General features: G+C 63.7%; 2 protein-coding genes across 2 annotated transcripts; one reads left to right on the forward strand and one right to left on the reverse strand.

Annotated features, from left to right (window-relative positions):
- Positions 1 to 383: 383 nt before the first annotated feature.
- LOC127022844 (thyroid adenoma-associated protein homolog) lies at positions 384 to 14,936 on the forward strand. The gene is made up of 31 exons (XM_050906646.1): positions 384 to 487; positions 1,177 to 1,354; positions 1,579 to 1,665; positions 1,950 to 1,977; positions 2,331 to 2,479; positions 2,672 to 2,794; positions 3,033 to 3,153; positions 3,423 to 3,574; positions 4,089 to 4,173; positions 4,479 to 4,615; positions 5,050 to 5,247; positions 5,644 to 6,340; positions 6,438 to 6,590; positions 6,683 to 6,792; positions 6,949 to 7,109; positions 7,363 to 7,529; positions 7,816 to 8,001; positions 8,596 to 8,747; positions 9,402 to 9,545; positions 9,863 to 9,967; positions 10,190 to 10,390; positions 10,681 to 10,831; positions 10,967 to 11,201; positions 11,344 to 11,583; positions 11,718 to 11,943; positions 12,086 to 12,292; positions 12,497 to 12,735; positions 12,946 to 13,128; positions 13,569 to 13,835; positions 13,929 to 14,139; positions 14,268 to 14,936. The coding sequence occupies exons 1-31, from the start codon at positions 384 to 386 to the stop codon at positions 14,535 to 14,537; spliced, it is 5,667 nt and encodes a 1,888-aa protein (XP_050762603.1). The 3' UTR covers positions 14,538 to 14,936.
- Positions 14,937 to 16,876: 1,940 nt separating this feature from the next.
- On the reverse strand, positions 16,877 to 19,907 carry LOC127023002 (somatomedin-B and thrombospondin type-1 domain-containing protein-like). The gene is made up of 6 exons (XM_050906890.1): positions 19,700 to 19,907; positions 18,710 to 18,892; positions 18,491 to 18,581; positions 17,759 to 17,932; positions 17,224 to 17,345; positions 16,877 to 17,130 (listed from the first exon to the last, which is right to left on the reverse strand). Exons 1-5 carry the CDS (start codon positions 19,905 to 19,907, stop codon positions 17,240 to 17,242), a joined length of 762 nt encoding a protein of 253 aa, XP_050762847.1. The 3' UTR covers positions 16,877 to 17,130; positions 17,224 to 17,239.
- Between the last annotated feature and the right edge of the window lie 350 nt (positions 19,908 to 20,257).

A 20,257-nucleotide genomic window follows, 5' to 3' on the forward strand; every position in this document is an offset into this window, starting at 1 on the left:
TGATCCTCCGGCCACCGTCTCACGCCTCTGTGCTCGGCAGCAAGCACCAGCTCCCCGGTTTTCAGCCCTTCTGGGGCCTCTTGCTCTCCAGCGACTATGGAAACAGCTTTCAGATGATGTTGCTTTTTAAGCCCTCACTTCCAGCCTGCGGTGGATCCGGCGTCGTGCTGAAGGCTGCGGGCGAAGGCGAGCCTCCCCGCCCGGCGACCGCCGGGCGGGGAGGCTCGCCTTCGCCCGCAGCCTTCAGCACGACCAGCGCTGCCAGTAGCTTCCACCAGTCCCCGGAGCCTGCTCGGCTGGCCGGGGGGGGGATAGCGCTAGGGGGGGCCGCTGAGCCGGCAGGAACGCGATCGAGCTCTATGGTGGCGGCGGCGGCACCGGCCATGGGAGCCGAGCGGGAGGCGAAGGCCTGCGCGGCTTTTTACGGGGCGCTGGGTATCTCTCAGCCGGTCTTCTCCTGCCTGCGCTGCCTGCGGGAATTCGCCGGGTAAGAGGACGGGCCATGGGCGAGGGGACCCCGGTATCCCCCGGACTCGGGTCCCCCGGCAATCCCCCGGCGCGGAGCCCCCGAGTATCCCCCGGCGCGGATCTCGGCATCCCCCGGGCGCGGGTACCCGGCGCGGGTCCCCCGAGCATCCCCCCGGGCGCGGGGAGGGAGGGAGGCTCGGCTCCGTCCCCGGCATGGGGACCGAGCCACCCCCACTTGCCCTCATCCCCTTCCAGCCCGCTCTGCAGCAGCAGGGCAGCAAGTTTTAGGGTTTTTTGGGCCCTCCTGCCCACCCACCCCCACACTCCCCCCCAGGGCTTGCGTTTGCCAGAACAGGCTGGGTTGTGGACTCTGAGCTTTGAGGAGTTGTTCCCCCCACCACCCCCACCCTGCCGTGCAATGCTGAGTGCGGTTGAGAGAGAGGAGCATCGCAAGCTGGGGAACTCCAACCCTAACCGTATCAAGCTGGGGCACCCCTACCCCAATCCAAATCAAGCTGGGGTACCCCAACCCGAATCCCCACCAAGACAAGGCACCCCCACCCCAATCCAAATCGAGCTGGGGTACCCCCACTCCAATCCACATTAAACTGGGGCACCTCAACCCTAATCTCCACCGAGTTGGGGTATCCCCCACCCCAATCCCCACTGAGCTGCGGTATCCTCACCACCATCCCCATCCCGTTTCAGGAGTACTGCCAAGAGATGCAAAGACAAGCACCTGGAGGAGGCTCTCGAGCTGTCACAGGCGCTGAGTGAGGGTCTGCAGGCGTTGGGCGAGGCGGAGGCACGGCCCCTGCTCCGCTGCGTCCTGGCTTTCCAGATGGAGGCAACCGGCAGCTCCAGCTCCTTCCAGAAGCTGGAACAGGTCCGTAACGCAACTGGCTGGGCTGCAGCTTCAGAGCTCTGTTAGCCGCAAGTGTAAGCGATGGTCTCACCTGGCTCTGCCTGCCGCCAGCACAGCTCCGGTGCGGTGCATCCTTACCGGCAAAGGGGCCACAGTGGTGCTGCAGAGCTCCCCTAAAAGCGCATTGCAGCTGGTATCTCTCGGGGGTTCGGACAGACCGGCTGACTCAGGGCGTCTCTCAGCAGATTGTGACCCAGCTGGCGGTGGGGAAGGAAGCCCTGCTGGCCCGGGAGGTGGGCGCGCTGCTGGCCAACCTGGCACCACAGGGAGAGGTGAGAGCACCCCAGTTGTGCGGTAGCACTGGCTTTCACGGGGGCTTGGCTGGAGCCCATGTGTGACAGAGACCTCCTGGTTTAGGCTGCCCAGGGTCCTTCGCTTCTCTTCCCACCGTTCTGGGGGTTTGCCCTTGCTTGCAGCGGGTGACATGTGGCTGCCCGTCACACCAGCCCTTTGCTCATCCCTGGGACAGCTTCTGGCATGGGCAGGACCCTCCTGCCCAAGGCACCGAGCCCCAGTGTGTCGTCACGTGGGACAAACTGTCCTTCTACCCCCGCAGGTGCTGTCTCCTGGGGACCTTCAGTCAGGTCAGTCTCTGCTCCTTCCCCTCCGGGGGCTTCTCCCAGCCCACACCACCAATGCATGGGACACCCCCTGCCCACCCAGACTGGGTCCTGTGCACTCGTGGGAGGGGGAGCAGGGATCAGCCAGATCTGTGGGATCTCTGCAGAGGTCCCAGCAGCACCCAATGGCTCTGCCCACCCACCTGAGACAGCTGGAAACCAGATGAGCCAAAGTACCCCCTGCATCCCAGCCCCGTTCTCACCCCGCTTACCAGCAGCACAGCCCTTGGCTTAACTCTTGGCTTAACCGGGAGCAGAGCTGGCTGCGGGCACAGTGCTGGGAAGGCCAGGGGCTGATGGTGTCCCCTTGCCCACAGTGTGCATGTTCATGGAGGAGAGCAGCCTGGGCCGGCAGCACTGGCGGCAGAACCTGGCCCCGCTGCTGCAGCGCCTGGCCACCACCTTGCGCTGGGTGCTGCAGAGCCAGCCCGTGCCCGACAGCACATGGGGCTACCTGGTCATCAAGGTAAGAGCTGAATTTCTGAGCGGGAGAAGGATCAGTACCTGCAAGAACTGGCTGGGCACTGGCAGCGATGTCCAGGAGGGATGTAACACGCCGAGCCGCTTCGAATGGCCATCCCCGGGAAATCACTGTTTTTGCGGAGATGAGGGATACTGACAGCCATCCCCACGGCCCCCGTCCCTCCTGCTCCTCCAGGCCTGCCTCCAGCTCTTCCAGGTGCTGCCGAAGGATGTGGCCCCCCTGGTGTGGAGCACAGCGGGGAAGAGCGAGACCCTGCAGAGTCTCTTGGGACTGCTGCTGGAGGTGGCGTGGGGGAAGGTACGTACAGCCCTGGGGAGGGATGGTGCTGTCTGTCCCGAGGAGCAGAGCGATGCCGTCCTTCCCAGGTGCTTTCTGCATTCCCCTCCCCAAGGGAAGCCTGCAGACACAGCGCCAGTGTCTGGGCTGTCCGAGGGACCCTGTGTAGTTGTCTGCATGGGCATGGAGGGGGCGGTTAAATGGGGTTTGGTTTTAAATGGCATTTTGAGCTGTGCCTTTGCCTCCCCTGCGAGTCCAGGCCCCGAACAAGGACACGAGGCTGCTGGCAGGCACAGCCCTGAGCATGCTGGTGAACACAGCTCCCCAGCCTGAGCATGGGGCCAGCGCCGTGCTGGCTCTCTTCCAGCTCCCCGACCAAGGTGCATGCTCCATCCCGAGCCAGGGAGGGCCTCTGGCGAAGGGGACGTCAGCGACAGGCATGTTTGGGTGTGAGGGGACAGAGGCCGGTGCCGCTCACGAGCAGTCCAACCCAGACTCTGCTGCTGTGTCCCGCTCTTGGGGTCTGGGAGCCCAAGCTGCCACTGGCCACCTCCCACAGTCACTCTGGGATGAGCCAGGGCAGTTCGCCCTCAGAGCAGCGTTTGGGTTTGCCATCTTTCTGCCATCCAATGCAGCCATTTCCCACCAGGCACAGGGGAGCTGAAGTTTGGGGAGCTGGCAGTGGAGGTCCCCCCCGTCCTGGACCCAGACGGGCTGGAGAAGCTGGTGCTCACCAGAGGTTTGCTGACATGCTGCAAGATGGACATCCTCAGCTGCCAGCTGGAGAGCTTCACCCACAAGGTAGGAGAGCTCAAACCCAACGGCCAGGGCTTGAGAGAGCCCTTGGAGAGGGCTGGCAGCCACTGGCAGGGGCAGTGGATCCCTGGGGGACGTAGCCAAGCTGCATTGCTCTGCACCAGCAGCTCCATGCATCCCGCTGAGCACAGTGAGTTAGCCAGGAGCCTGCTTTTTCCAAAGACATCTGAGCACAGATTTCCCTCTCCTGGGGGGCCGAGAAGCCAGGCGGTGCCAAAAGTAGCCCCTGCACAAGCAAAGCAGCAGCAGCAATCGCCCCGTGCTCCCACAGCATGAACTTGGGGCTGCCCTGGGCAGAGCACAGCCTCCAGCTCTGCCCATCTCCAGCATCTCCCAAGTCCTCAAAAGCTGAGGACTTCCAGATGGAGCGAAAGATAGCAATAAGCTGCTCTAAGAGCAGGAAAACCAGGCAGCGCTCTTCTCGCCTGTCTTGTGGCACGGTTTTCTCACCCTGGAAAGCCCGCTCCTGCCTGCTCCCTGAGCTGCTGTGCTCCCGCAGGCCTGCCTGCTGCTGGACGTGGTCTTTCCCGCTGTGTGTGCCTTGACCAAGGAGCAGAAGGACTGCCACTACTACTGCTTCCAAGGTAGGAGATGATGATGCTGCCGTGGCGGGGAGGTTTGAAAGGTTCACTGTGCTTGTGACGCACAGAGTGCCTATGGCGCTTCATCTTCTCCCAGGGAAGATGCTTTTCTGGATCTTGGTGGCTAGTTTGGAAACTGCTACTAATTTCTGCTCCAGCCTGAGGGACGCTAACCCTCTCAGGCTCTTGTGTACCTAACGGGGAAACTGCTCCCCTTGCGCACGGGGTCCTTAAGCCCAGCAGCCCGTGCCGGCTCTGCCGCAGGCAAGTCTCAGGGCGAGGGCTGCAGTGGAGCTCTGCTTTTGCAGCCTGTGCCCTGTGGCTGCAGCGCCTGTGGGAGAGCCTGCCTGCCGTCTGGCGCCTGACGGGGACCCGCATCCTGGCCCAGGACACAGAGCTGCTCCGGCAGCTCACCCAGCTGGTGTGGGACAACGCCGAGACCCCGGTAAGGCTGGGGTGCCAAAGGCCCATGCCACAGCAGCCAGAAACAGCCCTTCCTTCACCCAGCACAGCTGCTGTTCCCCTGCCCGTAACACAACCCTGCCTGTTTCAGCTCCATCAACCAAATACAACCCCCTTGCCTGCGGCTGCCTGCAGCTGCCCTCTGGCAGGGCCAGGGCACTTGTCACACACGGCCTCTGCAGGGCCATGTCCCAGTGCTTCACTCTCCCCAGGCAGCACCCACGAGTGCAGTCCCAGCCTGTCCACATCCGCTGGCTCCACCGCCTGCCATCCCCGCGTCCCCAGCTCCTAACCCCGTTGTTACCAGCCAGTACTGAAAGTCCACAGCCACGGGAAAGCAAAGGGTCTTTCCTGACACAGCAAGACAGGAGGGGGAGCTCACCCTAACTGCTCCTGCTTGCTGTCCTTCTCCCCCAGGTGGAAGGGGTGTCTGAGTTCATCCACAGCTCCTTCCGACTGCTCCTGGAGATCTACCACCTTGAGTGCCAGCACTTCCAGGACCAGGAGAGACCCCTCTACCGACAGATGCTGCAGAGGGTGGTCTCAATGCCATGGCAAATCAAAGCCAAATACGTACCCCTGTGTGCCATCGTCCCCTACGTGGGCAGCCAGCAGGTAGGGAAGGTAGGGGGACGAGGAGGCTCAGTCCCGGATGGCACTGCTGCCGGGGTGGCACAGCCTCTGCCCGCTGCCTGTCACCTTCCCCTGCCCAGCTCAGCCATGCAGGCAGGCAGCCTTCCCAGGCAGGGGGGCTGTTTTAGCATCACCCAAGGGATAGTATCCCTGGTGGGGTAGTGAGCTGCAGCAACAATGATGCATGCATGGGGACTGCCAGCGGGGAGGGAAGCTTTGCCTGTTGATGCCCACCAAAATCTGGCCAAAAGCAGCTTGGGGTACCACAGATGCTCAGTGCCATGGGTGACCATAGTGTGGTCTGTACCCAGATCTGTCCCCTGCTGTATGCAGCCTTCAGCCTGGCAGGAAGATGAGGGTCGTCTGCCTTTCTCCCAGGTGCTGGACGCCTACCCGGACCTGCCGCAGCACCTCCTGAGCTGCCTCTCCACCAACCACCTGTGTCCCGCAGCCACCGAGGCCTACAAGGCCCTGGTGCGGCAGCAGTGTGCCGAGCAGCAGGACGGGCAGCGGGGCATGGAGGCAGCTCTGGTGGAGCGGTGGGCGCTGTGCTGGCTGCCCCTGCTCTCCCAGGCACTCCGCTCCCCCCTGCCCATCCTGCAGAGCAACGCTGCCAACCACCTCCTTGCCTGGACCCTGCGGCAGCTCCCGGCCACCCAGGCACCACTGGCCACCAGGTTCAGTGGCCAGGACACGGCGTCGCTCCGGGCTTGGGTCTCGCTGCTGAAGGCACAGAAGAGCGTGGTGGGGGCCCTGCCGCTGCAGGGCGAGGCACTGGAGCGGCTCTCCTGCTGCCTGGGTGCCCGTGAGGAGGGCGTTCGGCTGGCAGCGCTGGGTCTCCTCTGCTGCAGCCCCAGCACCAACCAGCCCCTCTCGGACACCGAGGTCCAGCTGCTGCGGGAGTTCCTGCCCCTCAACCTCAACTGCGACTCCTCCTCGTTCCGGCAGCTGCTGCAGGCGGCAGTGAGGAAGGCACTGGTCCGGTTGCGGGACAGCTCGCTGGCCCAGCTCCGAGGGAAGGTGCCCCAAGGCACTGAGCCGGGCAAGGGAGCGGGGCAGCTCGCCCAGGCAGTAGGTGAGGCAGCCACCCCAGCACCTCCATCACAGCCCTGGGGGATTCGCACATGGGTGCCCAGCCCAGCATCACTCGCTGCCATGCTCTCTGCCTGCAGGCTTTGTGGAGTGGCTGCTGCAGCTCAGCATCACCTCGCTCAGCCCGGGCTCCAACTACCAGAGGAAGAAGACAGCTCTGCTCCTTCTGGCCGCTGTTTTGGAGACCTGCACAGACACCTGGAGCCCCAACAGGAAGAAAGGCCAGCCCCCACGTGAGTACAAGCAGCCTGCCTGGAGCATCACCCCTTGGCTGCGGGGGTGCTCCCCACCAACCTCGTCCCACCACCCCGTGTCCCTGCCGCAGGGACCATGGCCACGCTGCTGAGCTACGCCAGGCAGAGCGGCTGCTGGGACTTCTTCTCCCAGCCAAATTTGTTGGCACTGCTGAGCTGCTTGCAGGACAGCACTAACGAGGTGAGCCTCCTAAAGACGAGGTGAGGCCATAAAGGCAACCACCTTGGCCCCTAGCAGGCTCGGAGGGGAAGCCCACCATGCTTCCCCTCCTGCCCTACTCCGGCCACTTTCCCTCCTCCCATATCCCAATTCCCCCCACCTCTCCTGTCTTGGCAGATCAGAGACTTGGCCTCAGAGCTGCTCGTCCGCTACTTCCCTGCCACGTTCCCTGAGCCCATCGCCCTGGGTCTCTTCCAGCTGGCCCAGGACGCCCTGGGCAGCCCCCGAGTGCAGGAGGCTGAAGCTGGAGCCGTGCTAATGAAGACCATCCTGCAGAAGTATGAGCTCCTAGCCTCCCCCTCCCCGCGGTGGCATGGCAGCCCCCAAGAGCGTGTCAGCAGCACCAGTGTCTCACTGGAGTCTGCGCTTATAGCTCAGGGCAGCAATGGCTTGGGTTTGAAATAGCCTTGCAGTGGGGAGCTGGGTAGGGTTGGGGTGCAGGAGCCTGCACTGGGGGAAGAAGGAGCTGCATAGCGCAAGACAGGCGGAAAACTCCCTCGTCCTCACAGCAGCATCTGCCTCTTCCCCCAGGTCAGACAGCGGTACCATGAAGAGCCTGGCCCTGGAGGCTGAAGCAGCCCCGACGCTGCCCAACCGAGGCCTGTGCTTCGCTCAGCACCTTCTCCACGTGCTGCAAGCCCAGTACGCTGCGGCATGCCACGACCTGCTGCAGGCAGCAGCCACCGCGCCGATGCACGGTACAGTCCCAGCCTGGCAGGGCAGCAAGCGGCTCCTGCAGCAGGTCTCCTCCCTGGGAATTTGGAGCAGGCAGGAATCGTACAGGCAGGACTGAGGCCACAACTCAGTGCTGATGCCACGTCCTTGCCTCAGTTTCCCTGTATTGCTGCTCCACCTGCCCAGCGTGCCCCTCGCCTAGGGGCCCTGCTCACTCCCCTGCCCGTGAGCCATTTCAGCTGCAGGCTCAGGCAGGAGAGCTGGGGCTGCACCGGCCACCGCTGTGACCAGAGGTGGGTGTTTGTGCAGGAGCCATCGCAGCCCTGCGGAGGTGCCTGCTCCAGGTGCCGGAGGTGGCCGCCTCCATGCAGGCAACAGAGTTGGTGCAGAGCTGGCAGGAGCTCCTCACCTGCCTCGTGACCACAGCGAGAGACATCACCTCCCTCCTCCTGGGTGCTCTGCAAAGCCAGCAAGGCCCCGGCGCCGATGAGCAAGGTGAGCATGTCCCCGGGGAGGACCAGCCCCAGGAACCACCCATACCTCCATCACAGCCATCCTTGACCCAGCAGCCCTCCAGCCTGGGGGAATGCACTTGCTTCGGGCTCACTGCCTCTAGTAGGGCACAGCAGTGGGGCCAGGCAGGGAAGGTTGGCCTGGGAGTAAGGTCCAAAGCAGGACACCCGGGCAAGGATGCTCCAGGTGTTGGGCAGAGGATCCTGGAAACCACAGGAGCAGAGCACTAGCGCCTGGTTTTGGGTCCCTTTCTCAACTGCACGTGAAACAGCAGCAGAAGTAGAGGCAAAAGCCTTCCAGAAGCAGCAAGGCACTTGCCTGACTGGAGCAGCTGGGAGAGCAAGGGCTGGCAGAGCCCTCACAGCAATGGCATGGAAAGAGCAGTGGGGCAAAGCGCAACTGCGGTCCTGAGCAGGACACCTTGCAGGACAGGAGCTGCTGCTGTTTGTGTGCACTCTGAACAGGGGACAGCGGGTCCCCCCAAAGCCCCAGCAGTATCCCCCTCCCTCTGCCCCACACTCCCCGCAGGCACTGCCCCACACCACCCCGCTCAGACCAGGCTTCTCCCTTTCACAGCTGCTGCCCCATCATTTGCAGACATGGGGAACGCCATCGGCTCCCTCATCATGCTGAGGAAAGGCCAGGGGCAGGAGGAAGAGGAGGAGGACTCAGTCCTGCTGTCAGAGGAGCACAGCCTGATCCTGACCTGCTGCTGGGTATCAGTGAAGGTAGGCACCCCTCCCCATGGCACTGGGGAGAGGCACAGCCCAGCCCAGCCCAGCCCAGCCCCCACCACCCAGCCCACCCCAGCAGCTGGGTTCTTCAGCTCCCCTTGGGGCATTCACCCGCCCTGGGGACAAACAAGGGGGAATCTCTGCCCTTACCTCGGAGCTGCCACATCCATCCTCACCCCCTGCCAGGGAGGATGCAACCACCACCCTCCCCAAAAGCAGCCACTTTCCTGCCTGCCCTTATGTAGCCCAGCTGGTTCTCAGGCACTGACAGACCCCAGCTGTGGCAGAGCCGGGCTCCTCGGCTTGCAGCCCTGCGGCCGCCCATCCCAGCTCCTTTCCGACAGCCGCACATCCTGGCTTCTCCTCCATGGCCTCTCCAGTGGCTGCCTGGAAAAAGGCCATCTCTGCCACACATGCCTTGCAGCTGGCTGGGAAACCACCGTGCCATGGAGCCTGTGCATGCTTGTGGGTGTGCCGGCAGCCATGCTGCCTGATGGTGCCGGCAACTGAGAGCACCCATGCTGGGGGGCGATGGCAGCACGCGCTGTGCTTCCCTGTGGCCGTGACAGTGAGGCAGGACAGGAATGGGGCAGGACAGGAATGGGGCAGCCCTGCTGCTGGTCCCAGTGACCTCCTGCTTCTTCCCAGGAGATAGGGCTGCTCTTGGGGGGCCTGGCCGAGCTGCTGCTGGCCCCGGCGCTGCCTGCTGGATCGGGGCCCCTCCTGCCGCTCCCCACCCTGCAGACGGCCACGAAGGTGTTTCAGGAAATCCTGCTGCGGTGCCGGCACTGGGTAAGAGCGTGTCCGGCCTGGGGTGGCTTGGCCCCTTGCCCACCCCTCCAGCCCTGTCCCTGCCCCAGGCCAATAGCCGGGGGCTCTTGCTGGCGTGCAGGGAGGGTGAGCGCAGCGGGCAGGGTCTGCTCTGAGGCAGGACGTGGGGCATGGCTGGAAGCCCCCAGCTGGGATCCCAGTGCCAAACCCCGTCATGTCCCCACACCATCATGTCTTCTCGCTTTCTCCTTCCCCTTTGCAAAGAGGTTGCTGGGGGCCATGGGGGGCTGGTGGGTGCAGCCTTTGGGGCGCAGGGGCCTGACGCTGCTCTGCCCTAGGGAGCAGTGGAGGGCTGCAGCATGGGCTTCACCAAGTTTTGTGCCGCTCTGCTGAATCACCCGGACGCGGAGCTGCAGGCCATCCCACAGACCATGCTGGAGCAGGTACTGTGCTCATTCTGCCCACGTTCCCCCCAATGACCTGGGAAGCCCCAGGGCCGTGTCCCTGTGTCCCCCCACCCTGGAGCGAGCACCCACGTGGCAGCCGAGATGCTGCGGTGCGGGGTTGGTGTGGGGTCGGTGCAGCCGGTGCCCTCCCCTGTGGAGCAGCTGCAGGTTCTAGCCGGCAGGTTTCCAGCCATATCTTGGGTGGGTTTTGTTCCTCAGGGCTTAGAAGCGCTGAGCGGACCCCGGAGCAGCTCGATCACACGCCGTGCTGCCGGCTTCCCTATGCTCTTCCTCTGCATCGTCAGCGGGGAGGCCCCGACGCAGGCACGGCCACTGCTGACCCGCTGTGTCCAGACACTGCTGGCCTTGGCCACCACAGCCCTGCCGCAGGACTGGGACCAGACCCTCGATCTCCCACAGGTGAGCGTGGCAGGCGCTGAGCTCCTGGCTGCTGTAGCCCATTTGGCGACAGGGTGATCTGCGTGAGGTCCCCAAAAGGGAGCCATGCCGGGTACCCCAGCATGAGGCTGCACTAGCACGGAGACCTCAGGGTGAGCAAAAAACTGCAGCCCTGGCCATGCTGCCCATCCTGGCAGCCTGAGAGCTGACGGTCCCTTGGCTCCCCCGTCTCTTCCCACCATCTTCCCTTTGCACGGAAGCGTGAGCCCCCTCCCCGCGCAGTGCTGCTGAGCCCCACGCGCTCTCCCCAGGTGTGTGCCCTCCATGTACTGCAGACGCTGGTCCGCGGCGCGGGGCTGGGCGGTGCGCTGCTGCGGCATGCCACGCCGATGGTGACCCTGGCGCTGCGGGGCCTGGGCTCGCCGTGCTGGGCCATGAGGAACGCGGCCATCCAGCTCTTCAGTGAGTACTGAGGGGGAGAGATCCCTGCAGAATCGATGCAGTCCCCCGGGGTTCGGAGCCTGGCTGGGGCGAAGTGCGGGGAGTTGGGCAGGGGGTGGACAGGACCTGATGGTGCTTTCTGCGCTGTGCCTGCAGGTGCCCTCACGTCCCGGCTGCTGGGCCAGCAGCGGAGCCGTGGGGAGGGCTGCCCGGCGGAGGGGGTGAGCCTGCAAGCCTTCCTTGGGCAGCACCCCCAGCTGGGCGCTGTGCTGCTGGGTGAGCTGGGGGCGGCTGCAGGGCCCACGCCGGGGGGTCCCCACCTGCGCCCCGCACTCCACGCCATCCTCACCCTCCTGGCCCAGCTGCAGCCCGGCGCTGACGGCCCTGGCAGGTGAGGGGGCAGCAGGGATGCTCTGCCCCGGCCAAGGGCTTCTGCAGCAGGAGGTGGTCCTGCAGTGCCAGGGCTGGCCCTGGCTCTCAGAGGTTTCGCTCCAGCTGGAGCATCACCACGCGGTGCCTTTTTTGCTCCACAGCCCCTCTGCTCGTTTCCTGGGGCCACTGCTGGGGCTGGCAGGGAGCCCCATCTATGCCGTGCGAGCGATGGCCGCCAAGGCGCTGGTGCCGGTCGTCCCGCTGCCCCAGCGCCAGGGGCTCCTCCTGCAGCTGACCCGGCAGCTCCCCGCAACGCCCGGACAGGTCCGCTCGCACAACGCCGTCCACGGGCGCCTGCTGCAGGTGCGGGCGCTGCTGGCCCCCACCCTGGGTGCCAATGGGTGAGTGGTCCCACGCCATGCCCCTGGCCATCGCCCCTGCAGTCACTCTGTGCCAAGATGCAGCATTTTGGCCAAAAAGCAGCACCCGCCCCTGTGCTGCGGGCCCTGTGGCGAGGCTACGCGGCTCCCCGCAGGCTGTCGGCCGAGGCGGTGCGCCCTGTGGCTCTGCAGCTGGAGGCGCGGGGCTGGCTGCTCACCCCTGCCCAGCGCTGCCCGCTCGTCCGCGCCGCCTTCCTCCAGATCCTCGCCCTCCTGCCTGCGTCCTTCAGCCCTGGCTTCACCCAGAGCATCCGCGCCACCATCAGCACCGAGCTGGGCAGCCTTCCGGCGGGGGGAAAGTTGCGATGCGCTGAGCTGCAGGTACCGCTGCTTGCCAGGAAAATCACAGCCGTGGCCTTCCTGACGGCAAGCCCAGGGGTGGGAGGTGGGGACCCCCCCACTCAGGGGGCACATACCCCACTCGAGGCCAGGTGTTGGAAGGAGGATCCTGGTTTTCCTGCAGGTGGGCTCAGCTGTCCTCCACCAAACCATGGCCCAGTTCGTGTGCAGCGAGGCAGCCCGGCTGGCGGACGGCGAGCGGATCGGCACCGTCTGCTCGCTTCTCCAGCAGCCAAATCCTGATGTCCAGCTTGCAGTCCTGAACTGGGTGATCGCTGGGGAGGGAGGAACGTGTGAGGAGCTGGAGAAGGCTCTCAGGCTGACACTGCTGGTATGACAAGGCTCAAAAATCACTGAGTAAAGCGGAGGGTCTGCAATGCACCGCACAGGCAGGATCCTGGGTGCTCACTGAGAAGCATGGCGCTCCCCGGGCTGAGGGTGCACAGGCGCAGGGCGCTCACCTGGTTGCGCTGAGGTTGCCGCCCTGCAGTGCCGGGGCCACTAACCATGTACCTTCTTTCCTGTTGTCGACTAGGAGAGCTTGGGGTCGGTGCTGCGAGAGAGACGGGACAAAGAGTTCCTGAGGTTGTACCTTGAGGCTTTGCTGCATCTTTACAGAGACCCCTCATCGTGGTCCCAGGAAGCTTCCCGTAAGCTCCAGGGCTCCTCAGCAGCATGCCTGGAGATGCTGCTGCATATGGTGGAGGCTGAACGTCCTGGCCCCGACCTCCTCTTCCAGGCGCTGTGTGCCACCAGCCTGCTGCTCGCCCACCGGTAAGTCCCTGCCGCTGCTGGGGGGCTCCACCTGACCCTTCCAGGAGATTTATCCTTAGTCCTTGCTGGAAACAGAGCCACGACTTCTCGCGTAGAAATCTCAGCTTTGCGTCTGGGTCCTGCGGTCTCAGGGCAGCCGGTGGCCTTTGGACCACTGCACAGAGCTGGAAGGTGTGCCTGAATTCCCTCTCCTTCCCTGGCCTCTGACAGGGTTGGGGCAGAGGACAGCCCCCTGGTTGAGCGATGGTGTGCAGTGCTGGAGGAGTGCAGCCGGTCCGCTTCATCTGAGGTGCTGCGGCTGGCGGCCGCCCGCTCCCTGCAGACGGCAGGTGCCGACGTGGTGCGGCAATCCCTGCGTGCTGCCTGTCCCTTGCTTGTCCCCGTGGCCCTGCGGTAGGTCCTTGCGAGAGTGGCACTGCCCACGGCCCTGGGGTGTTGCAGGTTAATAGGCTGCCCTGCGAAAGGCAATGTCCTCTGCGAAAAATTAAAGGACATTAAAGAAAACTCCACTCATTCAAAAATCACTAGCACCTAAGAATGTGCAGCCTACAAAAAATTCGTGGGTGGCATTTTAATAGAAGCAGCCAGTCCCTTATGAGCAATAAACTGCATTGATGGGTCCCTTGATTCCCGTCGCAGTCCCTGCCCTCCCAAGCAGTGAGCTCTCGGGCAGTGCCTGTGCCTTTCATCACCCAGGAGAAAAGTCCTTCAGGGAAGCATTGCCTGGGGGGGGTCTCATCCTTCTCCCCTCTCCAGGCAGGCTGGGCATGCTCTGGGGACTGCGGTGGCCTTCCCTTCCCTTCCCTTCTCTTCCTTCTCTTCCCTTTCCCCAGGCTGATAAATGTGGGCATTCACCTTCTGCAAGACGAGGAGCAGGAGGTCCGGCACAAGGCCTCGGGTTTTGCCAGCCTCTTGCGGCCGGACCCCAGGGAGCCACTCCCAGATGGCTGCATCTTTGTGCAGGACAACATGGGGGTCCTGGGCCTCTTGCAGCTCCTCCTAGCAGAGTTCGGGGATCACCCCGAAACCTTTGACTCGCTGCTGCGGCATCTCCCCATCCTAGATCTCAGGGGCATCGTGGAGGAGCTGGAGGCCAACAAGTGAGTTGCCGGACCCCTGGGCTGGGTATGAGGGAGTGCGGGGTACCACGGAGCCAGCCCTTGGCTTCACTTGTACCTCGGCTGCCCCCCCAGAACCACCAGCCTGTACAAGGAGGATGAACCCAACGTTTTTGCGGAGCCGGCCATCCTGGCACGGCAGCTGCTCCCTGTCCTGCTGCAGCTCCTGGAGAAGGCACCGGCTGGCAGCCCGCTCCATGCCTTGGCTCTGCGTTGGCTGGCGGCCACGGGCCCCGGCATCCTGCACGACTTGCGGTACTGCGAGCACCGCTGGAGCCAAGGTACGGTGTGGGGTGAGCAGGGTGGCGCGAAGCCCCCAGGACAGGCAAGCTAGTGTCCTCGTCCCCTGGGCCAGCTCTACCTGGGGGGGACCCCACCGTGCTCATGGCTCTTTCACCCCCTCTCTCCACAGAGGCCGCTGCCCGCTGGGGGATGAAGGCGCTGGGCTGTGCCAAGCTGCATGTGGCTGTAGCCATGCTGCTGGCGAGGGCCCGGCTGGCGGCACAGGTGCTGCACATGCTGGGGGATAGTGCCGCTGCTGTGCCGGGGCTGGGCTGCGGTGCCAAAGAGCTGGAGCAAGAGCTTGAGCTGGTGCAGGGGCTGCTGGCGCGGCATGGGCTGGCCCCCACGCTGAGCCAGGGTGATGTGCTGGGGAAGCCGGGACCACCGTCCGGGGCTGCCTGATGGCTCCAGGCATGGAGTGGTGTCACGCCAAGCCCCGCAGCCACGAGGCTCCTGGTTCATGCTGCCACGTCCCTCCATTTGCCACATGCTCTCTCTGGCCACCAGCCAGGACTGCAGGTTTGGTGGTGTTACTCAGGGGAACCCCACTTGCTGTGCAGGACACACTCGCTGCGTTCCCAATGTTTTCTAACTCTCCATCCCGAGGACACCAGTGCAGCATCGCCTTGGCCCATGCCTGCACTCCTGCCCGCGGCACCCCTGCCCTCAGGTCTGGTTGGGAGGAGGGGACACGCGCCCCGTAGCCCTTGCACTGCTCGACTCCCACCACCTTTTTTTTTAACCAGCATTTTAGCTCGTGGCCAACCTGGGCTTTTATCCCAAATAAAGAGGCCAAGAACATCCCCAGCGTTGAAGCCTTTTAATCTCCCTGCTCAGGAGGGGCGGTGGGAGAGGGGGAGGCTGCGGCAGGGGGAGGCGGGCGGGAGCCGAACGCGCTCGGGGGCAGCAAACGGGCAACAGCCACCAGCTGCAGCCGGGGAGGTCCCAACCCCAAACCCAACAAACCCCCACGAACACCCCCACGGCTGCAGGCAGCAGACGAGCAGGTGAAGACCCAGGGCCCGGCTGAACCCCCCACCCGCCCCAGCCCCAGGCGGCAGCGCCCCGCGTCCCCCCCGCCCCGGCCCCGCCGCCGCCCGCTCCCCGGTACCGGCCCCGCCCCGGCGCGGAACAGGACGCGGCCACATCCGCTTCCCGCGGTCATCCGCCCGGCCCCGACCCCGGCCCGGCGGCAGCGAGGGACCGCGCCGGGCGTCCGGGCTTGGGGAGCACCGGGGGGGGACACACCGGCATCGGCACCCCCGGGACAGCCGGTATTGCTGAGCCCCGAGCAGTGCCGCAGCCCCGGCTCGGCGTGCCCCGGACGGGGGGACGGAGCGGTGCTCGGCGTGAGCGCACCCCGATCCATCCTCATCCTCACCCCCTCCTCACCCGGTGCAGGGGCAGCACGAGCACGGCCAAGTCGAAGGGCATCAAGTTCTCTGAGGAGAAATTCCTCATCCTGGAGGAGTTCAGCCTCCACAAGGATGTCTTGATCCCCAAGAGTGGCCGGTACAGGAACACGCTGGACCGGCAGCGTGCCTGGGAGGAGATCGCAGCCACTGTCGACTCCCTCAGTCCTCTGGTCCAGCGCACACCCGATGAGATCCGCAAGAAGTGGCACAACATGGTCATCAATGCCCGCAGGGAGCTGGCTGTGGAGAAGCACCGCTGCTCTGCCCATGGCCCCAGGAGCAGCTCTTCCACAACATCTTTGCTCTCTTCAACAAGCCCGGCCCAGGGCTGCTGGACCCACTGCTCTTGGCCTTGGCCTTCAGAGCGAGGGCAGCCAACGGCCCCCCGGCATGCTGGAGGTCACCCCGGACTTGCTCCTGCACGGCCAGAGCAGCGCTGCCACCATGGGCTGTGGGCTGCTCTGCCCTGCAGGGACCCCACCGGCCCCCAGCCCCGTGCCAGAGAGCCTCCTCAGTGCAGTCAGTTGCCCACCTGCAGCCAGGGTCCCATGGGATGAGGGTCCCATGAGAGGATGCCCTCTCCTTCCCACCTCCAGACCCAGGGCTGTGCCCACCTTGGACTCCCTCCTGCCTGCCTGCGTGCCCTTGGCCAGCCCAGTGAGAGTCAGCCCTGGTATGGCGCGTCGTCCCGCCACAGGAGCCTCATCCCACCGAGGCGGGGGTTTGGACGGGCAGCACTATGGGGGTGCTCATAGTGTGGGCACAGCTGCCCTCTGCTGCTGCCCACGTCTCCTCTGGCCCCTTCACTCCATTTCCCTGGGGGTGTTCAACAGCTCGGAGCTCCCCAGGCATCTCAGACATGGCAACGTGGGGCTCAGGCACCACTGGTCACTGCAGGCGGCCACATCTGAATAAAGGTGATCTCTGCAGGACGAGCGCCTGGTGTTGTGCCTGGCAGGGGTCAGGGTGAAGTCACCCAGGGGGTGGTTTGGGGGTGCAGGCAGGTGCCGAGGCCACTGGCACAGTGTCTCTACTGTGGGTACCACCGGCCAAGCCTGGACCGGGGACCCCACCAGCAAGGTCATGTCACGCCGGGCGAGGAGCAGGGAAGGGCACCAGCACAGCCCCACTCCCTCCAATGGGGGCTGCCGAGCCCCGCGGCTGGACCCGGACACCCACCGGCATCATCGGCCACGTGCAGACTTTGGGTGCCTACGTTTAATTTCTCTCTGCAAACCACAGCATGCAGCCAAGCCGCCCTTCACGGCTCGCCCAACAGTTCTCTGTAGTTGGGCCAGCCCAAACACACAGCAGAAGGATGCTATCTCCATCCTCGTGTTGCTCACCAATGGCAGCTTGTGTCACAGCTGAGCATGACATCATTGCGTTGTCCTCCCATATCACCGCCACATCATCTTCTCACCCAGATTTAACCTCAGTGTGATGTTCTTCCACCATTAATCACCATACTTTAGCAATTTCCTTATTTTTAATCTTTATAAGCAGGGTTTTCTTCCCATTCTTCAACAAAATACTTAATGGAAAACACGGGGAGTCAGCTCCAAGGGCGAGCAGCAAGCCTGCAGAAGGGTGAAATTATAAAAGACACCACGTTTTTATTTCATTCCCCGCCTCCCCAGCAAGGAGCAGTGGCATGGGGAGGCTCAGCTCACCTTTCCCAGGGCGATGCTACACGAAGATGAGAGCCGGCTGGGAGCAGACACAACCCTCCTGCAGCCCCTCCTGCACCCATGAGCCCTGGCACCCCGCCACGGAGACAGCCACCCAAAACGTCCTGGAAGAGAAAGCCAGTGAGAGGTGGTGCGTGCCGTGTATAATTAATTTTAAAAAATATAATTTTATAATTATAGTTACATATAGAAGATATATTTAATAATACACATTGGCAGTTAGACTAGATGATCATTGTAGATCCCTTCCAACTGAAATATTGTTCTATTTAAATATATTTATATTATTGATTTATAGTACACATTATTGATGTATCTTATAATATTATGGTATAATATTATCCTATAATATTATGGCATATTATAATATTGTGGCATATTATAACATAATACCAGTTTTATATATAAATATATTTATAATTAAGAATATAAAAGGAAGATGCCTTAGGGGTATGGAGAGATGCTCCTCCATTGCGGGGGGGGCGTTCCACACACCCCCCCCCGAATTACCACCTACCTGGCTCCTTGCAGCCCGTGTCCGGTGCAATGGGGACGGCGGTGGGACGTGTCCCCCCGGCACTTGACGCACACCTGCTTGTCCTGGTGCAGCCGGCGGCTCCAGGCCTGCCCGCGGCAGGGGGGCCCTACCTGCGTCAGGCGGAAATAGCCGCAGTAGCTGGGGAGGGGGGAGCTGGGCAGGTGGGAAAATGGGGGGGAAAGGGGAAAATGGGGGGGGAAAAAAGGAGGAAAATGGTGGTTGGAGGGTATGGCAGAGGTTGTGGTGTTTTCTTGATGGGTGGGGGAGTGCAAAGGGGCCATGGTTGGGGGGGTGAGAAGGGTAATGGCTCTGGGGGGGTGTAAAGGGGCGATGGCTTTGTATGGGGGTGCAATGGGGCTATGGGTCTGGGGGGGGGGGCAAAGGGGCCATAGCTTTAGGGGGGTGCAAAGGGATCATGTTTTGGGGGGTGAGAAGGGTAATTGCTCTAGGGGGGTGCAAAGGGGCCACAGCTCTAAGAGGGGGGTGCAAATGGGCCGTGAGTCTAGAAAGGGGTGCAAAGGGGCCATGGTTTTGTATGGGGGCACAAAGGGGCCATGGTTGGGGGGGGTGGCAGAAGGGTAATGGCTGGGGGGGTGCAAAGAGGCCCTGGGTCTGGGGGGGTTGCAAAGGGGCCATGGCTGCAGGGGGGTGTGCAGAAGGGTCACAGCTTTGGGGAGGGGGGGTGCAGAGGAGCCCCAGCCTCACACCTACCCAGATGGCTCCTCCGGCAGCAGCAGCCTACCTCTTCGCCAGGGATCCCTGAAGTCCCGGCTGAAGGAGTCAGGTAGTATCTTGGCCACCTCTGGCAGAAGAGCAGCCAGGGGACACACACAGATGGTTAAAGACACCCTGGGACAGGCAATGGGGACGGCAGCACCGGGGGGCTGTCACGCACAAAGGAGGTGGACACCCCCGCGGGACCCGCGTTACCTTTGGCCATCCCGCAGGTCGGGTGCTCCCCCAGGCAGCCGCGGCGCTGCTTGAGGTCGGGACAGGGCTCCCCTCCGTGCCGGGGCGGAACGGTGACCTGGCGGCTGCGGGCCTTGCTGCCAACCCCGCACGGGGAGCTGCACCCGCTCCACGGCCCCCAGGGCCCCACTGCACAGCCCACGGCTGCTGGCAGGCCAAGGGAGCAGGTGGGGCGGAGAAGGGGGAAAAGAGAGCTTCAAGGGCATGAAAGATGGAAGGAAGAGAGCAGGGGAGATGCAGCACAGGGGAGGGGGATTGGGGAGGAAGGAAAAGGGCCAGGGTGACCCCGGCAGCCCCTCTTCCCTGACCCCAGGCAGGGGCTGCCCCGCCAGCGCAGTGGCATTGTGCACCGCTTCCGCAGGCCTTTACACCCGTGCCGCTGCCGCAGCTCAGCATCGTGCTGAGCTGGGACCCTGCTAATCTCCCCAGAGATTAGGGAGGGCTGACTGCTGCAATTGTCCAGGGGGCCATGGCTGGCGCCTGCCCGGCTTTGGGTCCCCAGGGTGGGCTGGCTCTGCACCCCCCAAGCCCACACTCCCTGTTTGTCACCCCCAGCGCAGCCCCCGGTTCCTGCGTCCCCATGCAAGGCACCACCCGCAACAGTGGCGGGGTGATGCCGAGGCTTGTCCTGCTTGGGTCCCACACTGATGACTCTGAGGCTTGCAATGACAGTGCTACCATCAGCTGCAGACCAGAGGCCACCCCTGCGGGCTCTCTTATTGCACTGGGAGCAGCCAGACATTCAGCGTGGAAAAAAGCGGAAAATCAGGATATTGCTCCAAATCCAGCCCAGCCGGCATCCCCAGATGCATCCTGTTACTGCTCAAAGTACAGGGCTCACAGATAACAGCGAACACCTGCCACCAAAAGCAGCAGCCCAGCCTGGCGTCCCCAGCCTCGGGGCTCCCCCGGCACGGGGTTTAGCCGGTGCTGTCCCCTCCCGCCACTCACCGGCGCGGCGGCACATGGCTTGGTAGTCCTCGCAGCAGTCGCCCGTCCTCTCACAGTATGAGTCACAGTAGCAGTGAGCCCGGCGGGCGCCTGGGGCCCAGCAAGCGTTGTTTCTGCCCGGGCAGCACCGGTGCCGGCAGCTGCCCATGGCACCCGCCAGGTAGCCAGCAGCCAGCAGCCAGCCCCCACAGAGCAGCAGGCCCTGCATAGCACTGGGACCCTACGAGCCCCCGAGGGATGGCTTTTCCCTGCGCCTGTGAATGCTGGGCGAGGAGCGAGGGCTGCGCTGGTGACGGCGTTGGGAGCCCCGGCCGCACCGCCCCTGGGCTGGGCGGGGGGACAAAGCCTGTTCCCTTCTGCTCCACCGCCCCTCGCCGCTCCAGCTCCTCACTCCCCAGCTGGGGCGAGGACTTAATAAAATTAACCAGGATGGTTAATTAAATGCTGTGCACGGCACTATGCAACCCTGGAGCTGCCCAGGAGCATCTGTGAACGGGCACTGCTGGGTTGAAGCCAATGCTCTGCCGGGAGTGCCAGCTCGACATGATGGGGAACCCC

Source organism: Gymnogyps californianus, chromosome 16 (assembly GCF_018139145.2).
Source record: "Gymnogyps californianus isolate 813 chromosome 16, ASM1813914v2, whole genome shotgun sequence".
NCBI lineage: Eukaryota > Metazoa > Chordata > Aves > Accipitriformes > Cathartidae > Gymnogyps > Gymnogyps californianus.

Bases quoted from the DNA above. Each gene is read 5' to 3' on its own strand.
- LOC127022844 (XM_050906646.1), top strand. From the start codon at position 384: ATGGGAGCCGAGCGGGAGGCGAAGGCCTGCGCGGCTTTTTACGGGGCG. The intron at 2,480-2,671 runs GTAAGAGCTGAA...CTGCTCCTCCAG, and splicing joins GGGGCTACCTGGTCATCAAG to GCCTGCCTCCAGCTCTTCCA. The intron at 6,341-6,437 runs GTGAGGCAGCCA...CTCTGCCTGCAG, and splicing joins GCAGCTCGCCCAGGCAGTAG to GCTTTGTGGAGTGGCTGCTG.
- LOC127023002 (XM_050906890.1), bottom strand. From the start codon at position 19,907: ATGCAGGGCCTGCTGCTCTGTGGGGGCTGGCTGCTGGCTGCTGGCTAC. The intron at 18,893-19,699 runs GTGAGTGGCGGG...GCCTGCCAGCAG, and splicing joins AGCCATGTGCCGCCGCGCCG to CCGTGGGCTGTGCAGTGGGG. The intron at 17,346-17,758 runs GTAGGTGGTAAT...TTTCTCTTCCAG, and splicing joins CACGGGCTGCAAGGAGCCAG to GACGTTTTGGGTGGCTGTCT.